We start from the raw sequence: 24,459 nt of genomic DNA on the forward strand, positions 1-24,459 counted from the left end.
TGGGTCGCGTTTCCGATCCGGTGGTAGATTTTGCGAACCACGGCTCTTGCTAGGGTTCGTGTTAGCAACGTCGTCAGGTTTGAGCCCCGTGAGCTTACCTACTAGTTAAGATTCCGCTGATTAAGCCTCTCAAGGCTATCATCAACTTAGATAGGAACAAAAAAAAAAGATAGTCGACTGTCTCCTGACCTTGCTGATTCCTATGAACGTCCTAAACACTTGTCAACTGAATTTCATAACATCATTCTTAACATAAAATGCAATAAGGGTACAAATGAAAGAAATCTTACATTAAAAATATTTATTTCATATTAAACAATTTTATTTGATCTAGGGCTCGTAGGATCTAGTATCGTATCCCTTGCCGGCGACCTTGTCGTCGATCCAGGTCCTCAGGTTCGAGACGTCCACGTAAACTCCTGGAGTGCCGTCCTCTCCGCAGCCTATGCCCCAGGCTACGATGCCGTATTGGACATAGCGATTCTTCTCATACTAAAAACAATAATATATGGTTTACAAAACCTCAAATAAGACCAGTTTCCTTTTCAAAAATCCTCGCGTGGACTTTTTCTCCTCTAACTCCTCAACTTTCAGGGTAGACCGTCAATGAAACGTCTTTACCTGCGCTGGTGACCTTATTAAGCTCTAAATACTCTTTGGCTACAACTAGTATATCATCAACAGTCTCCTGATTAAAACAAATCAGATGAGACCACACTCAATAAGCTAAGAACCATTAATCAGATCGATCCCGAGGGATTTCTTTAGTTCTAGCCAGATATAGCTCTTAGCTCGCCTAGTCTCTTGATACCACTATAAAAATCCTTCAGGTATGAGGTCAAAATGTGAAAGGGACCTCAAATGGGCGATATTGTTGTTTGTTTTTTTATGTGACATACGTCACATCACAATTCAACTAAAGCGCACATAAAGGAACAGCGATTCAAAATGGTCCAGAGATCATTGATAAGTCAGTCAAGAGATGGATATTCGTTTTATCCGGGGCACATGTGGAATGATTATACAAACGCCTTATCAACAGTTTTATGTGCGTTAGTGCATCGCTGAGTTAAAAAAAAGCTTGAGGATCGCTTGTCTAGAATAAATTCGCTTCCGGGACTTTTCCTTACTGGTGGTAGGACGTCTTGTGAGTCCACACGGGTAGGTACCACCGCCCTGCCTATTTCTGCCGTGAAGCAGTAACGCGTTTCGGTTTGAAAATTGGGGCAGCTGTTGTAGCTATACTGAGAGCTTAGAACTCATAACTCAAGGTGGGTGGCGGCATTTATGTTGTAGATGTCATCTGTTCATCGTGCTGAGGATTTTTTGGCGGGAACGCGAGAAATGAAGTTGTGTGATTTGTTTTATTTTGTCTATTTAGTGTTTCTTCAGGTTTAAATGTGTAATAACGGTGGTTTATTAACTGATTAATATCTGTGAAAGCGCACAAATGTGGGAAAATGAAACAAAGCCGCTGGACGTAGCCTCTCAGGATCCTCCAAAAAGTCCACTGAAAAAATCGCAGTAAATGACCACCATTATACTGAGATTATATTGCATACCATATCATCTCATATCATTTCATTTCACTTCATATTATCATTTTTCATAAAAATAAGAATATAAATTAAAATAAGACTTGACCTAAAGGTCCTAGTTACCAGGTCATAAAATCCCTATACATAAAAAAATATCATCATGCTGAAAGATAAGGTAAGGTCGGTAAGGAACTGAACAAACGTACGTCTATGGGGCACACGAGGGGCGACCCCCCGTCCCCCCGGCAGGTGTCCTTGTCGGGCTCCCCTCCCGCGCACATGAACGTCGAGTGCAACTGGAAGAACCGCCCCAGCCGCGTCCTCCTCAACTGGCTCTGGCAGGTGTTCCGGTCCACGACCGGCACGTCCACCTGGAAGCGACCAGACGTGGCTCACGTGGGCTCACGGCTCACGAATGAGCATTAGCTGCATCAGGGCTGATGTTAGAGAGTTCGTAATTTACTAAGAAGCGTAATCGTGGCCTGATGTATAAAGACGTCCGGTGCGCATTGTTCTAATGGAATACGTACTTGACTACCATCATTTATAAGGAAGATATCTATACTTAATATTAAAAAGCTGAAGTGTTTGTTTGTTTGAACGCGCTAATCTCAACTACTGGTTTGATTTGAAAAATTCTTTCAGTATTAGCCATTTATTGAGGAAGGGTATAAGCTATATCACGGTAATACCAATACAAGTGGAGCACCGATAAATAATGTTTCAAAATAGGGGTTTAAATAGCTCCTTAACATTCTATAATTCAAAAATATCTTCACTTTCTACGTAAATGAAGTGGGGCGTAAATTTTTTTGTGACATCTTAAGAGCCCAACCAACCAACCGACACTCCATCAATTTCTGCCGCTAAGTAATAATGCCTTCTATAATAGTTTTATAAGGTGGGGCAGCTGTTGTACTGTAGAGCCTAGAACTTAGAACTCACGTCTCTAGGTAGATATTTACGCTGTCGATGTCCATGGACTCTAGGTAACCATTTAACGTGCGAGTCGTGAGCCTGTTCACCGGTCATTATTCTTGTCGAACCCGTCGCTTGCGACGAAGGGCTCGGTGAGTAAATTAACCCACAGACACAGCCCACTGAGTTTCTCGCCGAATATTCTCAGTGGGTCGCGTAGGGTTCGTGTTAGCAACATCGTCAAGTTAGAGCCCCGTGAGCTCACCTACTAGCCCGTTGACGCTGATATGGTCTCTTTAGACCATTAGCTTAGGTAGGAGAAAAAGAGCCCTTTCAAGCATCTATGAAGAATATCTCCTCGTTCGAAATGTCTTCTTAGGCGAAACTCTAACTTACCTTCTTCATGATGACCTGGTATCTACCTTCCTTCCCGAACTTGTCCTTCCCCCAGCCGGTGGCGAAGCACCTGACGCCGGCGGGGGCGCGCTCCCTGGCCGGTGGGAGACACGCCACTCCCACGTTCGGGGCTGAATCCACTGGAGTCTCGAGGAACAGCAGAGCTATGTCGTAGAACAGGTTCCCTGAAATGTTCATTTCGATAAGCGAATCTGTAATGACTCCACTCAGTTGTTGCGGACTCAGCCAATGATCTATAGATAAAGGGAGAGCCAAGTCAGTTATTACGCTCCCAGCTAGTTCCAGCTAAGCCACAAGAACTCACCCTTATTGAAGTCCTTGTGTATCACGATTTCCTTGACTGTCCTGTCTTGATACGGATATATCTCCTTCGTGTTCTGCGTGTCCCATTCGCCGGCTCTGATCTTCAGTTCCTTGGCGGCGGCAACGTAGTGAGCGGCCGTGAGCACCACGTTCGGATGGATCAGCGAGCCTCCCCCTACGTAAACGTTCAGCTTCTGTCCTTCGGGCTCGTTGTCATCGACTGGTTCAACCCTAGCAATATTTTTTTTATAGCTTAGATGCGTGGACGAGCTCACAGCCCACCTGGTGTTAAGTGGTTACCGGAGCCCATAGACATCTACAACGTAAATCCCGCCACACACCTTGAGATATAACTTCTAAGGTCTCAGTATAGTTACAACGGCTGCCCCACCCTTCAAACCGTTATAGGCATTACATTTCGTATTATATTCAAATTCTGTTAGTGTCACAAAATGCTGCAGATCGATCTTTGGAAAGAGACAATCGGCTATTCTCGGCTTTGTATAGCGTTATCTCTGTCGCACGAAACACAGTCCGTCCGCACACTACCGCACTTGAATAACGACTAACAAACGTCACGCGGGCAGCGTGCGAAAGAGATGGCACTATATGAAGTCGACGTTAGCCAGTTATCTCTTTTTAAACGTCTATGTGCAATATTTTTCGCTAGTTAGTGTACACGTGATACATATAAGAAAACCTTTGAAACGACAGACTAGAGGCCTGAAGGAAAAGTCATCCGAATTCTAATAACCTTGAGACCGTCTCATGTCTCAAGGTAGGCATTAACGTTGTTATATCCTCAATTAGTTCATCTCCGTTTTCAATATTAAATTTAGTATAGAATATTACAATTATTAATATTAGATTCATTAGTATGGCAGCCCTGAAAGGGAGAACGAATTCTGAAAGAGAGCTAGCTCCTTACGTTAATGTAAGCCTGGTACTTTGAAAAAAATTTAGACGCATTGTCTCACTTTATTTAGACGAGCAGACAGCCCATGTGATCATAAGTAAGCGAACTTTGTTTTACAGACGCGGCCGCTTTTGACGGTAAGGGTTATTCCGACCTCAAAGTAATTGTCACCTTGAGACATGAGGTCGATGCTTCCGACGTGACTTGCGATAAAATCAAATCCGTAGTAAAAGTAGTTCTTTAGATTGTGATCATGTGGGGGTTCACACTATCAGTGTGGTGTCAATACACACATTCTTAATAATTTATCGCAGATTTCTGGAAAAATCCTTCAGTTCACATCCTTATGTGACTCATTGATTAATTGAATTATTTATTTGGGAGGAATGCGAAAAAGGGAAGATCTTTTCCTGAGCGGGTGAAGTCTAGAATATCTAGAAGAAGATTATCTTCAAAATTTATCTTGTGTTTTATGATTTAGCTCTAGGTACCAGCTATAGACTTTATAAAATTAGGATCAACTAATTAGAAGAAAAAAAAAAGAATTTGTGCATCTCGGAATGCCCGACAGAAGATTACATTAGTAAATAGTAGTTTACATTAGTAAATTTTAGTAAATAGTTCAACTAAAATTAATTAAAAATTACATTAGTATGTAATTTTTTTACATGAGAAAAGCTTAGGTTATTTCTTAAATTTTATGTATATTAATATGATAATGTAAGGCAAATTGTAACATAAATTGAAAAAGACATTTTAATAGTTAGGAGCTATATTCTCAGTACCGCTGCCGTGTGCGTGAGAGAGAAAGGGAGGCCAGGCTGACTGACGCCGTAACGCGTTACGTAACGAAGCGGCTTAACCCATGAGTTATGGGTGGACGAGCTCACAGCCCACCTGATGTTAAGTGGTGGCCCATAGACATCTACAACCTAAATACGCCACCCACCTTGAGATATAAGTCTCAAGTATAGTTACAACGGCTGCCCCACCCTTCAAACCGAAACGCATTACTGCTTCACGGCAGAAATAGGCGGGGTGGTGGTACCTACCCGCGCGGACTCACAACAGGTCTTACCACTAGTAACATCAGTTCAAAAATCTTAAAACTAAAAAGTACTGGTGGTAGGATCTAAAACATCCCGGTACAATCTCAACTTAGATTCATCACAGCACGGGGACTAAAGAAAATTCAACTGATAGTCACTTACTTGAGGATGGCGACCATCCAGGGGAACTCTCCGAACTTGGTCTCGCCGTCCACGTCGCCCGTGGTCCGGAAGGCAACGCCGTCAGGGTTCCGCCAGCCGCAGCCCTGGTTCTGTCGAACAATTGGAAACCCTGTAGACGTCTCGTCCTCAACTCGCTACTACTGGACCGTGAATGTATTTAATGACATTTATTCCAAAGATGGATGGCAAAAAATAATAGGAATATTAACGAAACTTTGAAAAGGTTACCATTTCGGCAATGCCTAACTATTCACTTCAGTATTACAAATCTATATATAATTGCTGTTCGTTAGTCTCGCTAAAACTCGAGAACGGTTGGGCCAATTTGGCTAATTTTGGTCTTGAATTATTTGTGGAAGTCTAGAGAAGGTTTAAAAAGTAGATAAATATGAAAATGATCGGAATTAAACAAAAATAACAATTTTGTTTTTCATTTGATGTGTCCCCTGTCGCGTCGGACGGATTCCTTTTGTTTGTTTTAAGTTTTTTTATACAAAAGTTTAGGTCTTTTATTTATCGATTGAGGCACTATGAAGTCTGCCGGGTTAGCTAGTAAAAAATAAATAAAATAAAAAAGTTTAAAAACAATTATGTAACGATTAAATTCAACTTTTTATTTATTTCGTCCTTTCGTTACCGGTGTGAGGATGTTAGAGCGAAGTTACAAAACTATTGTATCGCTAACAGTTCAAGTCAAGTCAATAGGACGTCTTCAAGTCGGTCAAAATTACCTTCAAAGAATCCTTTATTACATCACTATATAGTATAAAACAAAGTCGCTTTCTCTGTCCCTATATCCCTATGTATGCTTAAATCTTTAAAACTACGCAACGGATTTTGATTCGGTTTTTTTGTAATAGATAGAGTGATTGAAGAGGAAGGTTTATATGTATAATAACACCCATTAAATAGTGGAGAAATCAATAATAAATTACAGATTCCAAAGCGAAGCGAGGGCGGGTCGCTTGTACAAAAATAAATGAGTCGTCTATTATCAAAGGTGGCAATCTGTGCATTTGGACAAAAAAATGTTATTGATATGTCAATACAGATTGATTTGAATATAATCGTCTCCTTCAAAGAATACGGTTCAAAACCTGCATTAAATAAAGGTAAGATACTTAACCTGTTATTTATTTAAGATGTCGTTCAGAAGAGTTTTGTGACTGCCAATGGAATACAAAGTCAATAATTCGTTTTTCTGATTTACCAATAATTGTCCAAAAGTCACATTGCCGGCTTTGATAATAGTCGACTCAAATATATACCAAACTAATAAAAGCGTGTGTATTACCAAAAATCGCATATCATTTATCTATAGAAAAAAACAAAGTTTAAATCGATGTAAGCGACAAACAATATCACATCGTCTTCATTAATAGCACAAATATATTATATAATTATGTATATTTATACTTAATAACAATAACAATGAAATGTATTAAATCATTACAAATATTAATTGGAATAGTAATATAGATAAAAATGCATTAGTGTGATGTGGCTTCTGTTCAATTGCGATCAGGATATAGAAATAAATTAAAATGTCGTATATAAATCATTTTTTTTAATTCGGTATAATTAAATAGTAATAACAAATTAAAGAGCGGGCGGTTAGCGTGGTATGGACATGTGATGCGTAGAGAGGAGATGCATGTCACTAGGTGTTGTATGGAAATGGTAGTGCAAGCTAGAGGGGGAAGAGGTCAACCGAAGAAGACATGGATGGAGTGCATGAATGACGATATGAGAGAGAGAGGAGTGAGTGTTGAGATGACGGCTAATAGAAGAGAATGGAATAGAAAAATTAGCTGTGCCGACCTCACCTAAAGGGATAAGGTGGTGACAAACGATAGAAAAAGATAATTAATTAGTATTCCACAGGGGTCTGTTCTCGGCCCACTACTGTGGAACATCGGCTACGGCTGGTTTCTGCGTGGCGCCTTACGGGTCCTCTTCTAGCGCTGCGTGTCGTTTGCTACGCGAACGACACAGTCGTCGTGGTCCTGGGAATGGACTACCAAGAGTCTAGTTTGCGCAGGCGTAGCATTCGTCGAAGATCCGAAGATTGGGGCTCAAGGTGGCGCTCGAGATAACACAGGCCTTGCTGTCTCCAGGCTCCTGCTATCACGAGTCTTGACGAGTACCACCGCCGAGCGCCCACATCGTGATCAGAAGCGTCCAAATCTCCGACCTCAACAGACGTCGGAGCTTCCGCGCTAATTTCAAAACGTTGAGCCTTCGGCTAGTGGCGGCGGGGTGGAGCAGTCAATGGCCCTTTATGGGGCTCCGGTCTGATGCAACGTCCGGAATGTGCTATCGTGGGCTGAGTGATCAGTGGGTACCGCACTGTCTCCTTCGAGGCGACGTGCGTGCTCGCCGGGGCGCTTGGCTGGGACCTGTGAGCCGAGGTGCTCGCCGCGGATTACCTGCTGGAAGCGTCATCCCCCCGTTTGGCTAACCCGTCCTACGGTTTACGGATCGTCAAAGCAATCCACCTGGTCCTTACGGACTGGGTGGCCTCACCTTCCAGCTGACGCAGGTGCAGAAGACAGTACGAGCGTATGTCCCGGTCCCTGTAAGAGACGGCTTCCTCTCGGTGAAGATTATGGGGCGACCTGACAGGGTAGAAGCCGCGCGGCGCGCTACCAAGACACTAGCGTGTTGCCGAGGACTAACTCACACTGTCATCATTGCGAAAAAGAGCAACCGGTTAGCGGCGCATCGCGCCCTGACCTATCAGGCTACCGTACCGAGACGACAGACCTTGCAGAGCCTCCGATTGGCCTCGAGGGCTCTATCGGCCCGGCGTCCTTGCGGTGAGCTGTCTGGTCGGAGTATTGACCGCGGTAGCCGTCTTACCACAACTGGGTTCTGACCTTGGGGGGATCGAAATTTTGGGCGAGAATGCAGGGGAGTCTTTTAGTGGGCAGGACGCTAAATTCCATGCCTAGGGCCCGCGGTCCGTCTTAACATCTGCGAATCGTGCAGTCCCACATAGACCGCGCGTCCACTAAGCGCGGGGGCCTCGTAGGGCCTTGGTAGACAGCGGCTTGGCTCTGACCCTGGCATTGCTGAAGTCCATGGGCGACGGTAACCACTCACCATCAGGTGGGCCGTATGCTCGTCTGCCTACAAGGGCAACAAAAAAGGGGGTGCGACACTCGGTCCAGAAACAATAAAACATTCGCAACATTACTTTGCGCCTTTGTTTTGCGTCAAGAAATCTTTTCAATTATAACTGGTCAAGTCTAATTCAAGCTAAAATATAGAAATCTTAAGGAAACATCACACAATCAAATATTGACCTTAAAGCCTCTGCGGTTTACCTGTTTTTGTGTGTATTAGATCATCGTTCAAACATGATTTTGCGCAATTAATTATACTAAGCGCTGTGTCCGTCAAAAAAATATGTTTTCGTATTATTATTATTATTATAATTGTTGACACCTTCACAAATGTCAACGTTATTACGTAAGCTGTTTTTTATATATGCACACATTTATTAATGACTAGCCGTACTCGCCCGCTTCGCTGGGCATTTAAAATTAACCAAGATACCAAGTTTAAAGTCAATCGGATGCATGGTTCAGTAGTTTTAACGGAACATCCTTAAAAACCACTAGATTTATATATTAGTATAGATGACGAGAGCTGAAGAGCGGACTCAGTGGTGTGGATTGGGAGAAGCATATGTCCAGCAGTGGACGACTGTGGGCTGATGATGATGATGATATATTAAAAGCAAAATATTGTTTTAGGCATATCGAAATATTTGAATAGCAGAATTTGTACGAAATTTCATAAACATTTTATACAACTAACATCCTCTCGTTCTCGTCAATAAGTCATGAGACTTAGCTTACAGACCATAGACATAACATAAGCGACACGAGCGACAAGTAGCGGTCATCCAGAGGCTAAAATCTAAGTGCATCCTGAGGCTAAAATCTAAGGTCATCCAGAGATTAAAACCTAAGGTCGTCCTGAAGCTAAAATCTAAGGTCGTCCAGAGGCTAAAATCTAAGGTCATCCAGAGGCTAAAATCTAAGGTCGTCCCTAGGCTAAAATCTAAGGTCGTCCCTAGGCTAAAATCTAAGATCGTCCCTAGGCTAAAATCTAAGATCGTCCCTAAGCTAAAGTTTAAGGTCGTTCATAGGCTAAAATCTAAAGTCGTTCCGAGGCTAAAATCTAAGGTCGTCCCTAGGCTAAAATCTAAGGGCGTCCTTAGGCTAAAATCTAAGATCGTCCCTAGGCTAAGATATAAGGACGTCCCTAGGCTAAAATCTAAGGTCGTCCTAATTCTAAAATTTAAAGGGCGTCCAGAGGCTAAAATCTAAGACTAGAAACAGAAATGAATACGGTACTTCTTACCATTGGCAGGGTCTCCGGCCTGGGCGTGATGGGATCTGTTGGCGGTCTCTGGTCGGGAGCCAGACAGCAGACGTCGATGTACGATGAACACGGGCCACTGCCGACTCTGTCGTGGAAATTAAAAGACGGTGTTAGGTCTGGTCCAGTATAATAACAGTGCCGACTTTGGCACTGTTATTATTTCTTGTTTATGTCGAGGGGAAAAGGCTATTTGGTTTTAAGAGACTTTTTTTTTATTGCTTAGATGGGTGGACGAGCTCACGGCCCACCTGGTGTTAAGTAGTTACTGGAGCCCATAGACATCTACAACGTAAATGATTACGTAAATGATACTGTCGTTAATAGCTGATGTGGAAACTGTATAATCCTAGGTAGGGCGTTTTTATTGTTGGCATCGTCAGGTCGATCGCCCGTGGTCATCACCAACGAGTGGAAACAACTCCAAGCTGTTTACATCGTTCGATTTAGGGTATCTCAAAGCGCTCAAGATAGGAATTGACTCCAGTGGGTGACTTTGGAAACATTATCACTGATGAACTGAAAAACCGAACGGTGGTGAAAATGAGACGGAGATCGTTTCTATCTCTATCATCTCCATTTCGAACTCTTTATTTGCTCGTCGCTAGCCTAATGCGGAGTTTACATTACGAAATTAGTGTCATGCATGTTGAGCTCAGTTTCACGAAAGTAGTTACGATATATGCGAAAGTAATTTCGTTAAAAAATTAGTGTCGCGAAATCCACAGTATCGCAGTAACCATGGCGCCGTCAGCATCAAAGCTATATTTTGCTTTATTCAATGTAGCTAAAGAAATGCTTATATACCTATAAACTTAAAAAAAGACTATCAAGAAAAAAAAAGTTGTTAGATTCGAGGATGGTCAACAAGAAGGCATTTAGGTGCAATGAAGTTAGTCTCTGAGTTACCAGATGAAGATCCTGAGAGTTATAAAAACTATTTTTGAATGAGTGAAGATCATTTTGATTTTTTACTGTAGGTGTTTCGGGTCCCAGAGACACCCTTGTCGCTGATATTCATTAATAAGATCTATATTTTTTTCTGTACTCCATCGTTGGTTTACCATTTTCAACGCTTGAAGCGCGTCCGAACTAACAATACACGCGTCCGCACAGCGCAGGCCCTTTCGCGACATTAGTTTCACGTCGCGTCTACACTACGAAATTAGTTGCATGACACTAATTTCACCATAAAATCGCGCAGGGCACGAAACTAATTTGCATGCATGAAATTAATGCATGCATTACGAAAGTATTAAATTACACGTGAAACTGTTGGTAAAACTAATGTCACGAAATTAATGTCATGCCACTAATTTCGTAATGTAAATTCGCCATTTAGAATTTGCAGCGAGGGAGTCCCGATTAGGTTTGCCAGCCGCACTTTATAATAAAGTATTGTACGTTATTTCGGGTAATTGTACTCTATACTTGATGTGAACAATAAAGCACACGAAAATATATTATTAGACATAATTTGGTTTCTCTCTGCTCGTTAAGCGAAATAGATCGATTGCTCAATCTTACCGGTCACCGTTCTCGTCGAACCCGTCGCTTGCGACGAAGGGCTCGACGAGTAAATTAACTCTCAGACACAGCCCACTGAGTTTCTCGCGTAGATTCTGCGAAGCACGACTCTTGCTAGGGTTCGTGTTAGCATCGTCGTCAGGTTTGAGCCCCGTGAGCTCACCTACAAACGTTAGGGCGAAGCTGAAATAGCCTCTCAAGACTATCAGCATAAAAAGTAGGAAAAAAAAAAGGTCAATCGATGTCGCCATTCGCCAACGCCACATAACAACCTAAGCACTCGTTTTCTTAACAAATATTTCTGAACGCAACTTAAGCCCAAATATTAATAATGTCAGTCATTAATTGTCACAATTTCTTGTTTAATTTGATTAATTGTAATAAAAAAATATGCACTTCAACATATGTAATAATAATTAAATATAAGTTGTACTTTATTTTATTACTATGTATGTTTTTTTCGTAACCATAATAACCAATGTAGTTTATTTGATTAAAAAATTGTGGCAACCCTAGTCACGACCCTCAGTAATGAGTAGGTGCGGTCACGGGATCAATATGAGAGAATTTGCTAACACTAGCCCTAGCAAGAGCAGCACTTCGCTAAATCTATCATCGGATCTAAATCGCGACCCACTGGGAAGATCCAGGCAGATTGTAGCAATTATAGGTCACTTGTGACCTGGAGTCTGTTCAGTTTCACCAGGATAGTTGGGCGAGCAGGGTCTCAACTGGGTCCGCGCGGTTAGGTACCACCACCCTGCCTATTTCTGCCGTGAAGCAGTAATGCGTTTCGGTTTGAAGGGTAGGGTATATTACTTGAGACCTTAGAACTTATATCTCAAGGTGAGTGGCGCATTTACGTTGTAGATGTTTATGGTCTCCAATAACCACTTAGCACCAGGTGGGCTGTGAGCTCGTCCACTAATCTAAGCAATAAAAAAAAGACCTAAAACTCAAACGGCGTAGTGGTCAACTCAAAATCTGGTGTAGTGGTAAGTGACATGGTCACTACACAAGGGGGTCGCGAGTTCGAATCCCGCCAAGGGAGGATATTCGTATGATAAATATAAAAATGTCTTTTCCAGGGTTATGGATGTATATTAAATATATGTATGTGTATAATAAAAATCTTACATTTATTTCCGTTATCTGGTACCTGTAACACAAGTTCTTTACGAACTTACCACGGGACCAGTTAACGTGGCGTGATTGTTAGTAAATATTTATTTATTTATTTATTTATCATTTATTTTATTTAAGAGCAGCTGCTTCGCGAACGGATCTACCACCGGATCGGAATCACGACCCGTTGAGAAGATCCGGCGAGAAACTCAGTGGGCCGATGCATAGTTTAGACAATTGTTACGCGCTGAGGCTCGGGATAAATAAATTCGCTTATCGGAATACAATGATAACAAAAAATAATAGTTTAAAAAAACTAACAAAATACGCTTTTATAGGAAATCCAACTAAAAAAATAGAAAATAAATTTTAATAAATTTGAATTAAAAGTATTGTAAGAAAATTGATTTTACTGTAAAAAAAGCGTAAGGTGCTTTTCAGGATATTATCAAAATAACCCTTCTACTCATATCTGTTCATAAAATATATATAATTACTGATACCATGGCACCCCACGCTTTTTTTTACAATAAAATATTTTTTTTCTTACACTATTTTTAATTTTCATTTTTTAGTTGAATTTCGATTTTTTCAATATTTTTTTTAAAATAGTTATTGTATTGTCATCGGTTCTTAATAATAATAATAATAAGCCATTTATTTCTTGCTTTTACAAAGTTTAAAAAAATAATAAATATAAATGTATGTATTAGCATTTAGGATAGGATAGGATAGGATCCTATTGTATGGGTGCGAAGCATGGACGCTCACACAGAAAGAAGAGGCAAAACTTCTCGTGACGGAGCGAAAGGTATTGAGAAAAATACTAGGACCAGTTCGGAAAGAAGACGGTTCTTGGCACGTCCGAAAAAATAAAGATGTGGAGAGGCTTTTTGGTGAGCCAAATATTCTGGGGGAGATGAAGGCACGGAGGCTCGGATGGCTCGGACATGTAGTACGTATGGAGCAGGATCGGGCTGTGAAACGGGTGTACACGGGTGTACCGGAGGGACGCCGCCCCGTAGGGAGGCCCAAGTACCGCTGGTGTGACGCTGTGGAAGGAAATTTACGGGAGCTCCAAGTGTCGGACTGGCAAGGTGTTGCGCAGCGCGGGATGAATGGCAAAGTTTATTGTCGGAGGCCAAGACCCACTTCGGGGTCATAGCGCCAGCTCAGTAGTAGTAGTATTAGCATTTAGGATGTAAAAGAGTTTTGTAATGAAACAGTAAAATTTAGTTAACAAGAACCCCGGATTGGGTAAAGGCCTCCTCCAAAGATGCCCAAGCGTCTCTATCCTGTGCTACGTCTATCCAGTTTGGGCCAGCTGTTCGTCTAAGATCGTCTTCCCATCTGATCGGTTCTTAATAAGTATACCAAATTTCGAGTTAATCCGACGTTTTGAAGGGAGTCAAGATCATGTTTAAAGATTCCGTTACAAACGTACATACGTCTGAAGCTAATAAAAGCGTATTAAAAACCGAATGTACCTTATATCGATGACGTTGGTTCCGTCAGTGATTATGGTGTTATTGGCCGCATTGCACAAGTAATAGTTGACGCACTCCCCTTCTTGGCCGTCGGAGGTCTGGCACGAAAGGTCATCTGTGAATAGAATGGAGGTAACTCAAAAAAAGGTCTTACCTGTTTAACCGGGAACAAGGCACGCACGGTCGCCACTTCAAACGAGGCTTGCGGAGTACTCAACGGTGGACAGCGACTTGGCTGTGGCATCGCTGATGTCCATGAGCGACGGTAGCCAATCACCATAATTTGGGCCCTATGGTCGTATGCCTGTTAAAGGCCATAAAAAAAATAGGCCTTTTAGGCCACGACGTTTTTACTGGTGGTAGGACCTCTTGTGAGTCCGCGCGGGTGGGTACCACCACCCTGCCTATTTCTGCCGTGAAGCAGTAATGCGTTTCGGTTTGAAGGGTGGGGCAGCCGTTGTAACTATACTTGAGACCTTAGAACGTATCTCTCAAGGTGGGTGGCGCATTTACGTTGTGGATGTCTATGGGCTTCAGTAACCACTTAACGCCAGGTGGACTGTGAGCTCGTCCACTCATCTAAGCAATAAAAAAAAAGACTTTAAACAGAGACAGATGACGCTCATGATTGAGCTGTGTTTTGGGGGCTGTAACCTCCTTGTTGATTGTAGGCAAAATCGCACACAAATCTAATAGTAAGTGGGTAAGTCACATTTTGCTGCGTCACACGAGGTTATTGAACTCGCGCGTCATCCGATTTCAGAATTTGTTTTACATTGCGCGCAGTCCTGAAGCTCTTTATTTTAAGTTGGCTGGATGGCGATTTTAATGTATTTATGTAAAAATAACGTTATAATAATATAATTAAATACTTTATTCGGTTTTTGCGAGATATAATTAAAAATACTTTCACAGCTTAATATCGCGTCTTATCAGACATCCGTGACCGTCACGAAAACTGTATAGCATTCGAAAAATCAGAAACTATTTAATGAGAATAAAAGAATTAAGCCGTAACAGTTGTTTTAATTATGCAATAATATGTAAAATCGGATGAGTTTGTATCGCTGGTTTGAACATAAGGCTTTTCTGGAAATTATGATCGACTTTAATAAGGAGGTTTGAGTTTAAATAAATTACTTTCATCTTAGAATGAGGCTACGATATTTTAATAGTTAGCGACAAAAAAATGTACTTTGAAAATCCAAAAAAACAACACGCTTTTAAATTGTCTGTCTGGTTTTTTTATATAAAGTTAAAACAAATCAGTGACTAAGAAAGAAGATAAACAAAACATTTTCACGTAAAAAATCGTGAGGTGTTGTGCTTCTTGACACATTTAAGCTATTATTACATAGCTTATATCGCGGGCTTTGAGCGCGTCGACCGAATCAAGAAATTCCGTAACGAAAATTAAACGTAACACCCCCACTCCGCCTACCATGTACCTAGCTCGCGTTCAACACGTTTACACGTTGCGCTTGTGTAGTGTTTGTGAATAAGCGCGCGGCGTGACGTCGCACTGCATGCGCATCATGAAAAGTCTGCCCACCTCTCTCTCGCGCGGTCTAGCTTATGAGTGAAAGGGGACAGTTAATATTTTGCTTTTGTTAATGTTTATAAATATAGCGTGGTCTTATTTTAATATTGTTTTAATATTCAATTATTATTGTCTAATTATAATTGCATAAGTTAATAAAAAATGCTATGCAATAGCTTTACCGCGGCAGTCCCCGAGTGCCACATGTGTTTTTATAATTAATTACTGGTGATCCCTTCAGTAGTCGAAATTCGACTATAATTAATTGAAATTATAAGTTTGAACATTATTCTGATTCTATTGTCAAACTTCTATAATCACAGATGTCGCCAAGGCTACAACTATAAACAAATAATGTTAAAGATCAACAATATTAATCTATTCTCAGAATGACCACCGACTAAGCAATAACAAAAATTTATTTAACAACAAACCAAGATGTGTGTGTGTCAAATACATGGTAGTGTGTGTAGTGTTTTGTTATTGATTTAATGTATTATTAATGCATAATTTAAAAAAAAATACTAACATTCTGCACTCCTTCTCTATATTCTCTATAAGTGTGGGAAATTTCATACTCCTCCGTTAGCGCAATTTCCGTAAAAAGGGGTAGGTATAAAGTTTTTGGCTCACGTATTTAATATGTAGATTATATTGTACTTTATCAATAAAAAAACATTTACAATAATTGACTTGAGACGGATATTTACGATATGATTTTTTCCCTGGGTTTCTGTATATTTTTTTTAACTCGTAGGAAATAGTATTTACTGATTACAAGCGACCCGCCCTCGCTTCGCTTCGGAAACTGTAATTTATTATTGATTTCTCCACTATTCAATGGATGTTATTATACATATAAACCTTCCTCTTCACTCACTCCACTCACTCTATCTATTAAAAAAACCGCATCAAAATCCGTTACGTAGTTTTAAAGATTTAAGCATACATAGGGATATAGGGACAGAGAAAGCGACTTCGTTTTATACTATGTTTTTTATTTTTTATTGCTTAGATGGGTGGACGAGCTCACAGCCCACCTGGTGTTAAGTGGTTACTGGAGCCCATAGACATCCACAACGTAACTGCGCCACCCACCTTGAGATATAAGTTCTAAGGTCTCAGTATAGTTACAACGACTGCCCCGCCTTTCGAACCGAAACGCATTACTGCTTCACGGTAGAAATAGGCAGGGCGGTGGTACCTACCCGCGCGGACTCACAAGAGGTCCTACCACCAATAGTGATGTTGAATCACATAGATATTCTCACCGTTCGTAGAGACGCCAGGCACCAGGGTCGATGGAGCCCTGTCAGCGACACTAGGCTGCGTGACCGGCTGCAGTTGCGTTGGGGGCTTCGCTGATGTGAAGATCTGATTAATGATCGACTCCAGATCCCCGGTGTCCATGTTCTGCGCGCACGCCGACGCGAGAAAGCCGATGAGTAGAAGCTTGTACATCTAAACACCATTGAGAATAAATATTAATTTAAAAAAAAGCTAACAAAATACGCTTTTATAGAAAATCCAACTTAAAAATAGAAAATAACTTTTAATAAATTTGAATTAAAAATAGTGTAAGAAAAAAAGATTTTATTGTAAAAAGCGTGGGGTGCTTTTCCTTTTCAGGATATTAACAAAATAACCCTTCTACTCATATCTGTTTTTTAAATAAAACGTTTTGAAGGGAGTCAAAATCATGTTCAAAGATTCCGTTACAAACATACATACGTCTGAAGTTATTAAAATCGAATTAAAAATACATGGCGTCATTTTTATTTTTCGTCATCATTAAATTTTTATGTTTTATATTACTTTTTTTAAGTATGGCTAATTGCCTTCTTGCGACGCACGACGAAATCAGATGGGACGTGATAAAATCTCAGTAAAGTGGTGGTTATTTCCTGAGAGTTTATCAGTGGACTCTTTGGAAGAACCCGAAAAATTACATACAGCAGTTTCGTTTCTTGGTCTTATACATATTTTAGCACTTTCATAGATGTTTAAAAATTTATATGCATACTATAATATTATCACAAAATTAAACCTGAAGAAACACTTGATTAACAAAATAAAACAATTCAAACAACTTCGAACTTCCTCCTCCATTTGTTTAAATTTTTTTTCTTCGTTAATTTGCGCGCGAAATTTATCTGAAAGAGGTTTACATATCTTAGGCACGAGGATCTAGGGTCACAGGGCCTATATTGTATTTGATTTTGTTAGGTATACTTGCGAAAACCACACTAAGCAATAAATTCAATTTCAAATGATGATCCAGTAGTTGGACTTTTTTTTTAATCTCCTTGAGTTGAACACAAGCTAGTATTCGAATAGTCTTGAAGTGTAACTGTACATCATCGCGGACTTAAAAGATTGATCTTATGAAGCCGGCTTCAAAGCCAGAACTTCAATATCGATTCGGAAGTCGTTGGACATTATTGAAAGCCAAAATAAACATCATCGGTTCACATAAGGGCCTTCAATAGTCCAGAGAGGACCCGGCAAATCAAAGTCAGCGGGCTTGTGCTTATTTCTATTTTATATTTATATATTATTAATTAATTGTTGTTTGATGCTGTAACAAAATGGTCTATGCGATCTCCAAGTCTCTAACTACGATATATTATATTATGTCACTACGTCCGATAAGGGTGCTTGTGGTACTTAAAAGCACCGTTAATGGATCGGGAGGATCCGTAATGACGTTTTGGGCGACGTCGACAACAAGTAATAAAATTGTATGTAGGTCAAAGTCGTCGTGGCCTAAAGGATAAAACGATAAGACGCCCGTTTGTACTAGTGTCTAGAACTGAGCGACGCAACTGTGTCACGGTTCGAATCCCGCAGGCGGGTACCATTTTTTGTAATGAAATATAATAAAAGCTTAACGAATCTTTATGATTGAGTTCCACGATGAAGAAATGAACTCGTGTCATAACAAATGAAAGACACAAATCAATCAATGTCGGAGGCTACAATCACGTCTATGGACTCCAGTAGCCACTTAACACGAGATGGGCTGTGAGTTCCTTAAGCCATTATCAATAGTATAAAAAAAAACAAGAAAAAGTTAAGATAATTTGTGACATGTTTTCGATGGTGAGTGCCTAAGGTCAATTCTCCTCTGTTGATAATGAACGAACTTAAGAATTTACGTCAAATAATAAAATTGTGTATTTATTTATTTAATACGGTGCGCCGATACGAGCAACACCATCTATCGTCAGATAGCATAAACAGATATCGAAACAAAAATACAAAGTTGAATAGCCCCAAGAATGTTCTCGAGTTACAAGTCTAAAACATTTTGATTTGAATACTCTAGTTCTATCGGGAGTGTTCTGAAAAATTGTAGACATAGTCGAAACGGCTGTATATGCATGACATAGACGACACGATGACAATTTTATTGAAAGCGTGAAAGAAGTGATTTATATAAAGTCTACCTAATTGTCATAGTGATTACATTGAATTTTAATGAGTATTTCCATGACGAGTTTTATTTATCTTGCTTGTGTGATACAGTATTAAATTATGTGTAAAAAAAACCGAGTATCTTAAATTTTTAGGTTAAGATGTGGCGGTGCGCTGCCATCGCTTATCTTGCAAGATAGTCTAAAGCCGCCCTTACACTTGTAAGTTTTACTCACGTAAGTAACTTACGTAGGTAATTAACTTACGATAAATTTGCAAATGTAAGCACTCTTTGTAACTTTTTTAAGTAGCATCGTAATTTCTTACGACTTGGGTAATTTTGAAAATTAGTACATGTCTAAACGTGATTCGTTTGCTTACAAAATCGTCTCACAACTTATCGAATCAAATTGATAAGTTGAGAGCTTACGAATTAATTAGCCGCAGCAATGACCAAACAAACAAAAAATTGGTCACCATCCAAAGTAGAAAGTTTAACTACGCTTTTGAATCAAATCCCATTCTTTAGAACTATAAAAATAAAGACTACAAAAATCGTGTGAAAACGAATCTTTAATATAAAAATGAATTGCTGTTCGTTAGTCTCGCTAAAACTCGAGAACGGTTGGACCGATTTGGCTAATTTTGGTCTTGAATTATTTATGGAAGTCCAGAGAAGGTTTAAAAGGTAGATAAATATGAAAATGCTCGGAATTAAATGAAAATAAAAATTTTGTTTTTCCTTTTAGTGTCCCCCGTCCGTCGGATTCGGAGTTTTAGCGAGACCGTTCTCGAGTTTTAGCGAGACTACCGAACAGCAATTCATTTTTATATAATAATATGTAGATAGATTGAAGCGACCAGTACAAATTACAGTCCACGCTCTACACACTATTAAACCCTACAACTCTATTGGTAAGTATTTACTCAATGTCGTCGCGGATTAAATATCGCTCGGGCTTACTGCTCAATGCTAAAAAATTATGAAGGACTGCGATTGCCTTCGATCAACAATAGTAACTATATAATTGCGATTGCTGATAATGTAAATAAATGGCGTATAATAACTTACGTAATTAAAAACTCACAAAAATTACGTTAGTATTATTTACTTCTTTTTTTTATTGCCCTTTTAGGCAGACGAGCATACGGCCCACCTGATGGTGAGTGGTTACCGTCGCCCATGGACTTCAGCAATGCCAGGGGCAGAGCCAAGCCGCTGCCTACCAAGCTTACTGTAAGTTAAATATAAATACAATACAGTACAGTAATGTATAAATACAGCCGTAAGTTACTTACACAAATCTTACGGAAGCAACTTACGAGTGTAAAGGCGGCCTAAGGTAAGTGTAAGTTAGGCTAAGTTGTTGTAGAGGCTGGTTCTGACCCAGCGGGGTATCCCGGAACACCAGCGGCATCCCCGGGCGGCCTGTTAGGGCCGCCGTACCGCGGAGACCGACGTTGTTGGTCGCCGACTGTCGCCTCGACGATCCGTCGGTCGAGCATCCTCGGGGCGGCGCCGCGTGTCTGGTTGTAGTGTTGACCGCGGGAACCCCCCTATTCTGACCGGGTTCTGACCCCGGACGGAGAACGGACGTCGGGTGTAAGAGTGCAGAGGAATCGTTTAGTAGAAATTAAAAAATTGCACATCATCAAACAATATAGTGTCATATTTTTAGGTGGTTATCGCAATCCATAGGTATCACACTGTCAATACCGCCACCCATCCTGAGACTGATTCTATATCTCAATTATATAGTAATTACGCAAATTATATTTTCGTTGGTGTATATTTTTATCATAGATAATACACATAAAAATTAGTTATAGATAAGCAATTTAAGCATTCAACAAAAATGTTTACGGGCGTCGGCCACTAGATGTCTTCACTTCGATTGTTTTCTCATTTCTGTTGTAGATGGCAGTAACATATTACCTACCCAATATTTTATTTTTAATAAAGAATTTTGTAAATTTTCAGAAACCACAAATCGATAAATTTAATCAATTTGTCTATAACCAATAAAGATTGGTGTGATTGTTTTTTTTTAATTTCTGTGTTTAGTTATGCAATAATTGAATGCCTTAACTTTAACAACATATAAGTTTAGAGGCATCCGCTACAAGATGTCGATAGTTTCCATACAAAAAAATATTTGTCTTAAAGCATCGCAGTTTCAGGGTCCTGATTTTCAATACGATTTTATTAGCTTCAGACGTATGTATGTTAGTATGTAACGGAATCTTTGAACATGATCTTGACTCCCTTCAAAACGTCGGATTAACTCGAAATTTGGTATACTTATTAAGGACTGATGACAATTCAATAATAAAATGTGAAAAAAAAATTTTTTTTTTTTAAATTCAACTAAAAAATGAAATACAAATAATAGTTTAAAAAAACTAACAAAATACGCTTCTATAGAAAATCCAACTAAAAAATAGAAAATATGGGGTGTTTTTCAGAATATTATCAAAATAATCCTTCTACTCATAAATGTTCATAAAATATTTATGACTACTGATACCACGCACCCCACGATTTTTTTACAATAAAATCATTTTTTCTCACACTATTTGTAACTCAAATTTATTAAAATTTATTTTCTATTTTTTAGTTGGATCTTCTATAAAAGCGTATTTTGTTAGTTTTTTTAAACTATTATTTATTACTACACGATGTTATTCCTTCACCGTGGAAGTCGCCCGTGAACATGTTTCTAGTACGTATTCCATTAGAACAATGTGTAGTTAACTACTTTTTGATAGCTTTCAGAGGCTATTTCAGCTTCGCCCTAACGTTTCTAGGTGAGCTCACGGGGCTCAAACAGGAGAGTTGCTAACACTGACCCTAGCCGGATCGGAAACGCGACCCACTGAGAAGATCCGGTGAGGAAATCAGTGGACTGTGTCTGTGGGTTAATTCGCTCGTCGAGCCCTTCTTCGCAAGCGACGGGTTCGACGAGGACGGTGGCCGGTGCTTGTGGTGCCTAAAAGCACCGTTAATGGATCAGGAGGATCCGTAATGACGTGCTTTGGGCGACGTCGACGGGATTCGAACATCGACACAGCCGCATCAATACTAAATATAACTAGCGTCTTATGTTTGAGGCCACGACGACTTCAAAACCACATCAATTAACATTGAAGGATTCTGTTAAATATCAAATTAATATGCAGTTTTCCTTGTCTGTTATATTGTGAAGATTATTATAATTATTAACTTAAATAACTTTTTTTTTGGTTGCTTAGATGAATGGACGGGCTCACGGCCCACCTGGTGTTAAATGGTTACCGGAGCCCATAGACATCTACAACGTAAATGCCACCACCTACCTTGAGATATAAGTTCTAAGGTCTCAGTATAGTTACAACGGCTGCCCCACCCTTCAAACCGAAACGCATTACTTACTGCTTCACGGCAGGAATAGGCGGGGTAGTGGTATCTACCCGTGCGGACTCACAAGACGTCCTACCAGACGTCCTGCCCACCAGTAATTACGCAAATTAAAATTTCGCGGGTTTGATTTTTATTACACGATGTTCTTCCTTCATCGTGGAAGTCATTCGTGAACATTTGTAAAGTACGTATTTCATTAGAAAAATTGGTGACACTTGCCAGCGGGATTCGAACACCGATGCATCGCTACATACGAATGCACCGGACGTATTATCCCTTAGGCCACCACGACAACTGTTAAAAAACTATTATTATTATAAAGCCGTCATTAACTTTCAATATAATGAACCCAGTTGAAATAGTGCCAAAGCTTTTTTTTTCCTACCAATGCTGATAACCTTGAGAGGCTTTATCAGCTTCTCCTTGACGTGTAGGTAAGCTCACGAGGCTCAAACCGGGTGCGTTGCTAACACTGGCCCTAGCAGGAGCAGTGCTTCGCAGAATCTATCACCGCATCGGAAACGCGACCCACTGAGAAGATCCGACGAGAAACTCAGTGGGCTGTGCTAAGGCATTGACGCCGCTATCGTATAGCTATAGTCACAATGTGGAAGTTTTTTATTTATTGCCTTTGTAGGCAGACGAGCATACGGCCCACCTGATGGAAAGTGGTCACCGTCGCTCATGGGCGTCAGCAATGCCAGGGGCAGAGCCAAGCCGCCGCCTACCGTTAAGTACTCTCCGCAAGCCTCGTTTGAAGAAGGACATGTCATAGCGCTCGGGAAACACCGTGGAGGGGAGCTCATTCCATAGCCGGATGGTACGTGGCAAAAAATATCTTTAAAAACGCACTGTCGATGAACGCAGCGGTTACAGATAATATGGATGAACTCTGCCCCGATGGCGGGAGGTGCGATGATAAAAAAGAGATGAGGGGATCATCTCGAATTATTAAAATATATTAATAATTATAAGTTAAAACATTAAGAAGAAGAATATTAAGAAAATCACATTTGTTCTCTCAAAATTATTTTTGATTTTTTCGTTCAATAAGAGAACACAGATTTTCATCTACCGACGTGACCTTTGATTATCTTCAGTTTGATTTAGCAACAAAAGACGTACAACATTTTACAATTAGTTTAGATTTTCGTTCGCGCCTATAATCAAGTATAGTCCACTAGACTTCACAGATAAAGAAAGCAAAACATGTCTGGAATGTTGAGAATACATCCTATCTAACAACGTACCAAACTAACAACATCGTCGCAAAATACGCGGGAATTATGTTTGACGGTGACACAAAACGTCATTTCAGTTTGATATGGGCAAAGATGTGACGAGCAATACGAAGGAAAAATGCAAATCTATGCCTAGTTAAGTCGGAAATGTCAGTTGAATGATAAAGTTTTACATATGAATCAATTAAATTTAATAATAATTACTAATCAGCTTTTTGTTTTGACAACGCTGTCTACAAGATAATTCGAAATTTCAAAAATGAAATGTAAACAAAATTTTCGAGACGTTTCTAGTCCGTTTTTTTTTAAACTCCAAAAAGTTTTTAGCTAAGATTTAGCTAAGTAACATAAAATCGCAACCGAATCATCTCCATTTGCCGTGACAATCGATTAATAAATATAAAAAATAATCGTCGTGCAATTAAAACAGACGAATAACGTTGCTTTAAAATTGTAAAAAAAATACGTTTTAAATAAAAGTAATTATCTAAAGAAAACATTTACACTTCTTCTTACCTTTGGATATTATTCGCAGAACATCACACTAACAATATCTAACTCGCAATGCTCTTCGTGAAGTAACAGGTTTTAAGATTTTCCTTGTACGCGACAAGGTCAGCCAGGTCCGGCCCGAGACGGTATCACAAACAGACTGACCGCGACTCGTATTTATTTATCACAATATTGACGCGTCATGTCGCTTATTCTGAACACCACGAGTTTATGTCGATCGATTATTTTTTGATATGACATTTATTTTTTTATTGCTTAGATGCGTCGACGAGCTCACAGCCCACCTGGTGTTAAGTGGTTACTGGAGTCCATAGACATCTACAAAGTAAATTCGCCGCCCACCTTGAGATATAAGTTCCAAGGTCTCAGTATAGTTAGTTACAACGGCAGCCCCACCCTTCTTTTTTTTTAAGTGATTTTATGACTTTTAAAGAGTAACTAAGACCTTTAAGTCATGTCTGATTTTAATTTATATTCTTATTTTTATGAAAAA

The 24,459-nt window shown here is 40.0% G+C and overlaps 1 protein-coding gene across 1 annotated transcript; it reads right to left on the reverse strand.

Moving 5' to 3' along the window:
• Nucleotides 1-286: 286 nt before the first annotated feature.
• On the reverse strand, nt 287-23,999 carry CLIP11 (clip domain serine protease 11). The gene is given in 9 exon segments (NM_001043588.1): nt 287-492; nt 1,745-1,909; nt 2,853-3,037; nt 3,178-3,407; nt 5,304-5,413; nt 9,699-9,804; nt 13,856-13,970; nt 16,667-16,856; nt 23,970-23,999. Coding segments are annotated over 8 exon segments (1,263 nt in total). The 5' UTR covers nt 23,970-23,999; the 3' UTR covers nt 287-330.
• Nucleotides 24,000-24,459: the final 460 nt, after the last annotated feature.

The sequence above is a fragment of the Bombyx mori genome, chromosome 24 (assembly GCF_030269925.1).
Source record: "Bombyx mori chromosome 24, ASM3026992v2".
NCBI classification, from domain to species: domain Eukaryota; kingdom Metazoa; phylum Arthropoda; class Insecta; order Lepidoptera; family Bombycidae; genus Bombyx; species Bombyx mori.